We start from the raw sequence: 7,723 nt of genomic DNA on the forward strand, positions 1-7,723 counted from the left end.
CTGCTCGGTGGCAGCGGATGGGTTGTCATGGAAACGGCATCTGCTCGGCCTTAGCCCCCCGGGAGGCAGCCGGACCTCAGCAGCATCCGCCAGCTACCATTTATTTTTAATAGGGTTCAGCAGCACCGGGTGGCTTTGTCTCCACGAGGGCCCCAGAGCAGCAGCGAGCGCTCAGCTTCCCACGACCCTCGGTCAGGAGGGGACAACCCACGCATCTCCTGGTTCAAGTCCCCGCAGCTCCAGCGAGCGGGACCCTCTCATGGCGGGTTGGGGGGGAAGGCAATAAACACAGTCAGATGAGCAAGTCTGAGTTCAGTCCGTAGTGTTTTCACAGGCTGCTTCCACTGACCCAGCACCTTTTGACTCGATAGGAGTTGGGAAGGGAGGAATAGGGGCAGGTCCAGGCTGGTGAGGGCAAGCCCGATCCATCACACAGGCCCTTTGCAGCCTCCTTTTACCTCCCCAGGCTGAAGCAGGGTCCCTGGGACAGCGTCACTGCCTGGCTTGGCTGATGAATGGAGCTACCACAGGGGATGGAGCATCTCCCCTGGGGAAGGGAGAGAGCTGGGGTCAGGCTCCTGCTGAGGGACCCAGTGGGGGCCCAGGAGCACCCCGAGAGCAGTGGGTACAAGGCAGGAGAGCAGCACAGTGCTCTACACTTTTCCCTGCTCACAACTGCTAGAGGAGCAGAGGGAATCGATACAGGACGCAGAGGATGAGGTGCTGGGCAAAGGGGTCAGCTCTGAGGCAGGTCCCCAGTGCATTGGCATGGGGCTGCAGCCCCTGATGCTCTGGGGAACCAGCTGCCGCGCAAGGCCAGCCATGAGTGCCAGCCTGCTCCTCTGGCAGTGCCAGAGCAGTGTCAGCAGGGTTTCAAGCCCATGCATGTCCTCAGAGACACCAGCAGCATCCCGCCCTAACAAGCGCCACAGCACCAAGGAGCTGGGCCAGCCTGTGGTGCCTCCTCACGCTGGCACTACCACCAGAGGTGGAGCCAGACCACTGAGCCACCCTCGCTCACAGGAGCAGTGGAATGGGACACCCTGGTAGCCCCATCCAAGCTCCCTAGTCCATGGCAGTGGCACGCGTGTCCCCCTTGCAGGACAGCACACAGCTGGGATGTGGGGGGAGACCAGGAGTCCTAGCTCCCAGGCCTGGCTCCACCACGCAGCGCTGCCAAGGCACTAGTGTTGGCACCACAGCAGGACTCATCTCAAAGCCAGCGTGCCAACCAGGGGAACCAGCTTTGCGTGGGGAGCACGCAGGAACCCCAAGCCTGCGCTCGCCTCTCCAAACAAGCACCGGCTCCACCACGCTGACAGCTTGGCATCCTCGGCTGCCCTCTGGGAATGCTGGCAAAGCAGCAGGCAGGGCACACGGCCGGCTCCAGCCGACAGGAGACATGACGCCATCCCTTATCTCTCCAGGGGGAAGGGAGGGGGCAAATAGCATCCTCCAGGCTCAGGTGCACCAGTGCCAGTAAAAGCTAATTTCCAGGAAGGTTCCCTTTACATTTGTCATTACTATTCATGCCACCATCAGGCTAAACAGCGAGTTAACCCTTTGAAGGGGGGACTGTGGTGGATGGTTCAAGGAGGAGGAATAATGCAGGTTTCCTCCTGGAAGAGTGCTTCCCACAGTGGTTTGAGATGGAGATGATGTTTCCCTGGAGATGTCTGAGAGGGAGCTGGGGCAGGTTTTCTCCTGCCCAACCACACTCAGCTCTGAACTGGGGCAGGGGCAGCACGCCGGGGACAGGGTGGTCAGGCGTGATGGGGACATGCCACCAGGAGACCCTCCAAGTGGTCCTGGTGGCAGGACCTGACCATCAACAGGCACATTACCTCACCCGCATCCTTGGTTTCCCTGGAGATGTCCGAGAGGGAGCTGGGGCAGGTTTTCTCCTGCCCAACCACACTCAGCTCTGAACTGGGGCAGGGGCAGCACGCCGGGGACAGGGTGGTCAGGCGTGATGGGGACATGCCACCAGGAGACCCTCCAAGTGGTCCTGGTGGCAGGACCTGACCATCAACAGGCACATTACCTCACCCGCATCCTTGGCCACAAGCAGCGATCCTCACACACAGCCCTGAGTTACCTGTCCCCTGGGGACAGGTCTGCTCCTGGCAGGTGGCATCACCAGTGCCCATGCCATGGAGGGTCCCACAGTCCTCACATGGGGACCCTGCCAGCCCATCCCAGGGTCAGCCCTTCCCTCCCCAGGCCCTGTGCTGCTGCACCAGCTGACGCTCTCTCCTTCCCTGTACAGTTCTCCAAGGAGAAATACATCCTCGACTCGTCACCAGAGAAGCTTCACAAGGAGCTGGAAGAGGAGCTGAAGCTGAGCAGCACCGACCTGCGCAGCCATGCTTGGTACCATGGCCGCATCCCCCGGGAGGTGAGTAGGGGAAGGTGGGTGGCTCCGGGCACCTTTTTCTTGGGCTGCTCAGGGGAGAGCACCCCAAGGCCACACAGAACCACCAGCCTGTCCTCCTGGGAAGCCTCTGGGCGAGGGCTTCATTAGCTCTGAGCTGCCTGGTTTTGCCATGGGAAATGCCCTCCCGGGGCTCAGAGACGGGGGCAGGGGGAATGAGCCAATGCCCCAGTCCATCCAGCATGACCGTGCCTGAGCTGCTGCCCTGTCCCCTGCCAGGTGTCGGAGAGCCTTGTGCAGAGGAACGGCGACTTCCTCATCCGCGACTCACTCACCAGCCTGGGCGACTACGTGCTGACGTGCCGCTGGCGCAACGAGCCTCTCCATTTTAAGATCAACAAGGTGACGGTCAAGTCCAGTGAGGGCCATACCCGCGTCCAGTACCTCTTTGAGCAGGAGAGTTTTGACAACGTGCCTGCTCTCGTCCGCTTCTACGTGGGCAACCGCAAGGCCATCTCCGAGCAGAGCGGAGCCATCGTCTACTGCCCCATCAACCGCACCTTGCCCCTGCGCTACCTGGAAGCCAGCTACGGGCTGGCCAACGGCAAGCATGGGGGACCCCACAGCCCTGCCACCCAGAAAGGGGGGCACATCAAGAGGAGGAGCATCACCATGACGGACGGCCTGACAGCAGACAAGATCACCAGGGCTGAGGGGTGCCCGACCAGGTGAGCACGCAGTCTCATCCCGGCTCAGCTGGGCAGAGGACCAGCCCCTGGGAGAGAGGCAGGGCCACACTCGGTCCCTGCTCCCTGGGTGCAGGGCAGGGGTTTGGGCTTGGGGATGGAAACTGTCCCCGCTCAGGTGCGGAGAGAGACCAGCAAAGGTATGGGGGGAGGAACTGGTACCCAGCTGGAACTGGGGTTTTCTCCTAGGCCAGCTGCCAGCCACACTGAGCTACCACAGCAGACACCCAGTGAGCAGACATGACTTTAGCATCGCAGGCCAGAAGCCAGAGGGTGTTTTACAATTACCCAGTCCAGGATTACCAGCATGTCAGGGCTTGTCAGAGCCAGGGAGCCAAGCTTTCCCAGGCTTGGATGCAAGGAGAAAGCCAGTCCCAGCCACCAAGAGGGCATTTGTTCGCTTGTTTTTGAAGGGCCCTTTTAGTTTCAGAGCCCTTTCTGTTCAGCTGGAGCATTTGCAAGGAGTTACCAAGCAGACCTGAAAGCCTGATGGGCAGGAGGAGACTGATGGAGCTGTGCTGATGGAGGTCTGCACAGCCCCCAGATGACAGCCTCCGCATGGCTGATCTGCTCACGTTAACCTTGGAGCAGTTGGGCTTCTCCGGAGGTGGAGAAGGAGATTTCTTTTGTACGGCTTGCTTTTGGCAGCCCCAGGCTGCCCAGAGCCCAGCAGGGAAGGTAGAGCCACATGTATATCCTCACATGCAGCAGCCGAGAGGGACCCATCTACTCCTGGCTCCCCAGCAGGACACAGCCTGTCATTGAACCAAGCTGCTTTCCCACTGCCCTGACCTTCTCAGCCCAAGGGCAGGATGAGAACGCGCCAGCAGAAAACAGGCAACAAACTGTTACGGCAGGGAAAAGGAAAACACTCAGAATTCCAGGAGAGCATATGTGTTTCCAGAAGAAGAGCCCAGATCCATCAGTCTTTCCTCACCACTCACATTTTCCCCAAACCCCTCATCACCGCTGCTGCTCTCCCATCCTCCTCCCACAAAGGCACAGCGCTCAAGACTGAACACATCATGGCAGCCCAGCCCTTACCTGTGGCAGGGAGGACAGCAAATTACCTGCCATGCCTCCTTGCAATCCTCCCCACGCTCAGCCCACCCCAGACACAGCATCTCTTGCCACACCATTGACTCAGGGTGTTTGCATCAAGCCACAACTGCTGCCCCACCAGCCCAAGACCTCCTTGCTTGCTATACAGCTCCTTGAGCACATGCACTGCAGCTCACTGACCCAGGCACCTCACTGCCTCCATCAGGCACCTGCTGGGCTCCGAGTCCAGCTTCCAGGCACTTTCCACCTCTCCTAAGCTTTGGGTTAGAGCAACAGCTAATCTAGCTGTCCTGACACAGCTCTCGGGTGGAAACGGAGTAACACATCCAGCATCAGATACCACCTTGCAGCACTACCCTAGAAAACTCCCCCCCATGACTTTTTTTGCCAGACCCACTTCCCCACAGCACCCTGGAAAGCCTGGAGTCATCCCGTCCCTCACCCCAAAGCAGTACCTGGGCATCCCTCTCCTCTGCTCCCCAGGACCAAGCTCCCTATAGGTAGGGCTGTCTCTGCTTTATATAGGTACTGACCCCTTCTGCTCCCAGCTGCCTGCAGGGACTGCCCGCTCATTGCTCCAGCTGAGCTCGTTATGGGTTCAGCTCATTATGGGTAGTTGTGGAAGGAGGTGATGACCCAAGGGGAGGCGATGGGGCAGCAAACCCTCATCCCAGCCCCTCTGCCCTTGCCCGGGCCCTGTTTTCAGGGACTAACCTGCCCCGTCTGCCCCCTCCCCAGCGTGTCCCTGCCCCACCACAGAGACATCATTCGCAACTGTGCCGTCAGCGTGGACCAGATCCAAGACCTGCACTCCCCGATGTCCCCCATCTCCGAGAACCCAGCGTCACCCGCCTACAGCACGGGTAGGCATCGTCCCTCCATCTCACTGGGGACGGTGGGGATGTGGGTCAGGCTGGGCTTGGCACGGGTGTGATGCAGGGACCTGGGGAGGGGGACAGAGCTGGCTGGTAAAGACGAGCCCCTGCGTCACTCCCTGCTAGCGAAATCCCGTCCAGCTCTTTGCACGGCAAAGAAAACTGTCCTGACGGAGGGCTTGAGCTGAGGATGGCACCTCAGCCAGTCGTCGGCTGCATTGTCATGCAGCTGTCCTGGGACCAGCTGAGTCCATTCGGGCAGCAGGGCTTTCCCGAAGCTCTGCGTCCCCGGGCTGCTGCATCCGTGGTCCCTATGCATGTGTGTATCTCCGGGCTCTGGTAACAGGGTCTCTCCTGCTCCCTACAGTTACACGGCTAAAGCCGCAGGCCTGCCAAGCAGCCGGGATTGCCCCAGCCTCTCCGGTCATAAGAAGGTCCAGCGAGCCCCAGCTGTGCCCGGGGAACAACAGCAAACCTCTGCCAGACCCTGCCCACAGCACCCACTCGACTCCCTGCCACGGGTATGCCCGCGCCTCCCCCTCTCCCTCCGTCAACAGCTACAGCGACCCGGACACGGGGCATTACTGCCAGCTCCACCCCACCTCGCCCATCAGCAGAGACCGGCCAGCTCATGACACTAAGCAGCTGCCAACAAAGAGCTACGTGGAGAGGCTAAAGGTGGAGGAAGGACAGAGAGGGACTGTGGAGAACGGCTCTGGGGAAGCAGAGGCAGGACAGAGGCTGAAAGGAGAGCTGGACTTCATGGGCTTTGTGCCCCCCACCATGGAGACAACCTCCTCCTTCAACCCTGCGGCCTTCCAGTCCCTGCTCATCCCCCTGGAGAACAAACCCCTGGAGATGGCTGTGCTCAAGAAGGTCAAAGAGCTGCTGGCAGAGGTGGACGTGAAGACGCTGGCCAAACACATCACCAAAGTGGACTGCCTGGTACGGCCAGGGCCAGGTGGGAGGGACAAGCACCGCTGCCTTCCGATCGCTCCAGGTCGGCAGGGGACCGGAGCAACCCCTGAGCATCGGGGCACCCCCGAGCGTTGGAGCATCCCTGCTGGGCTCTGCCACGCTGCATCAGCCGGGGCAGGCAGAGGCTGGGCTGAGGCAAGAGGTCTCAATTAACAAAGGTCTAATCAGCTCTCGCCTTTCTTGCCAGGTCGCCCGGATATTAGGTGTGACTGTGGAGATGCAGCGGCTCATGGGGGTGAGCTCCGGCATGGAGCTGCTCACCCTGCCCCACGGCCACCAGCTCCGCCTCGACCTCCTGGAACGGTACGGCACGCCACGGTGGAGGCAAGCCCACCGGGCTCCCCCGCACAGCACAGCCCAGCTCCCCTGGGGTGTCCCCAGCTTGGCACGGGGCAGGGGGGGTCCACTGCACCTCCCGGGGTGGAGGAGGCCCGGCCAAGCCCCGGGAGCATCCCCAGTGCCCCTGTGCTGACCCCGCTCTGCATCTTGCCCCGAGGCAGGTTTCACACCATGTCCATCATGATCGCCGTGGACATCCTGGGCTGCACGGGCAGCATGGAGGAGCGGGCAGCCCTGCTCCACAAAACCATCCAGCTGGCCGCCGAGCTGAAGAGCACCATGGGGAACATGTTCAGTTTTGCAGCTGTGATGAACGCCCTGGAAATGACACAGGTACGGGGACGCACCCTTCGTCCTCGTGGCCTGGGCTCAGCCCCCTCGCCCAAAACACATCCCTCTCCCCGTGTCCTGCGGGCTCCGACACCCATTCGGGTGAGAGAAGGGGGAAAATGCCCAGGCAGTAGGCGTGGGGCCACATCCGCTGGAGTTATAAGCAGGGAAGGGGAAGAGCTGTCCCCTCCGTGGAGCAGACAGCCCGGTCCTGCCGGGATCCGATTGTTTTTCGGTGGTTGGGCTTTTTGTTTTGTGCTGGGCTGTGTTCCTGGGAGGAAATGAATCTGCCCTCCGGTACAATACAAATCAGTCTCAAGGCTGTGGCAGCAGCGTCTCCGGGCCACACTGCTCCCTTTGGAAGATGAAAGGAGATTAAAATTCAATTTTAAATCAAGCCCAGCTGGGAAGTCTTGCTTCCTGCCTGCACAAAGGAGGTGGAACAGCTGCCCCCTCCCTGCGTCTCATCTTCAAGGCCGCTGCAACACAGGGAGGCTGCTGTCCTGGGGCACGGGGAGGGGGGAAAAATGCTGAACCCAGCCTCAGTGCCAGGCATGTGCTGTGTCTGGCCTTGAGCGCTGGTGGAGGAGGCTGTTTTGGGGAGCAGCAGGCACTGCTGTGTGCAAAGCTGGGGGCCGTGGCTCTGGGGCCAGGCTGTGCCCCCCTGGGAGCACCCTGCGAGCCCGGAGCTCAGTGCCCGGGGGCTGCGCTGCCCCCAGCACCCTCCATCTGCCCCATCTACTTTCAGATCGCCCGGCTGGAGCAGACCTGGATAGTGCTGCGGCAGCGGCACACGGAGGGCGCGATCCTCTACGAGAAGAAGCTCAAGCCGTTCCTGAAGAGCCTGAACGAAGGGAAAGGTAACGGGAGCAACTCCCCTTCTCTCGCCTGCCTGCTCCTTCCCGCTTCGTCTGGGCATGGCCTCGCTGGAGGGGGATGTGTTTGAGAGCTCTGACCCCCTCCCAGCCAGTGCCAGATGCTTCCCCTCTGGCTGCTGAACCGCCCCAGCACCCGCCCGG

General features: G+C 61.0%; 1 protein-coding gene across 1 annotated transcript in view; it reads left to right on the forward strand.

Annotated features, from left to right (window-relative positions):
* SH2D3C (SH2 domain containing 3C) overlaps positions 1-7,723 on the forward strand; it is a 26,848-nt gene that overhangs the window by 17,919 nt on the left and 1,206 nt on the right. The window contains exons 4-10 of the mRNA XM_009286887.2: positions 2,270-2,398; positions 2,654-3,102; positions 4,921-5,045; positions 5,425-6,002; positions 6,223-6,338; positions 6,536-6,707; positions 7,453-7,564. Of these exons, the coding sequence (XP_009285162.1) occupies positions 2,270-2,398; positions 2,654-3,102; positions 4,921-5,045; positions 5,425-6,002; positions 6,223-6,338; positions 6,536-6,707; positions 7,453-7,564 (1,681 nt within the window). The remainder of the gene's footprint in view (positions 1-2,269; positions 2,399-2,653; positions 3,103-4,920; positions 5,046-5,424; positions 6,003-6,222; positions 6,339-6,535; positions 6,708-7,452; positions 7,565-7,723) is intronic.

The sequence above is a fragment of the Aptenodytes forsteri genome, unplaced genomic scaffold, assembly GCF_000699145.1.
Source record: "Aptenodytes forsteri isolate BGI_AS27 unplaced genomic scaffold, ASM69914v1 Scaffold136, whole genome shotgun sequence".
Lineage (NCBI taxonomy): Eukaryota > Metazoa > Chordata > Aves > Sphenisciformes > Spheniscidae > Aptenodytes > Aptenodytes forsteri.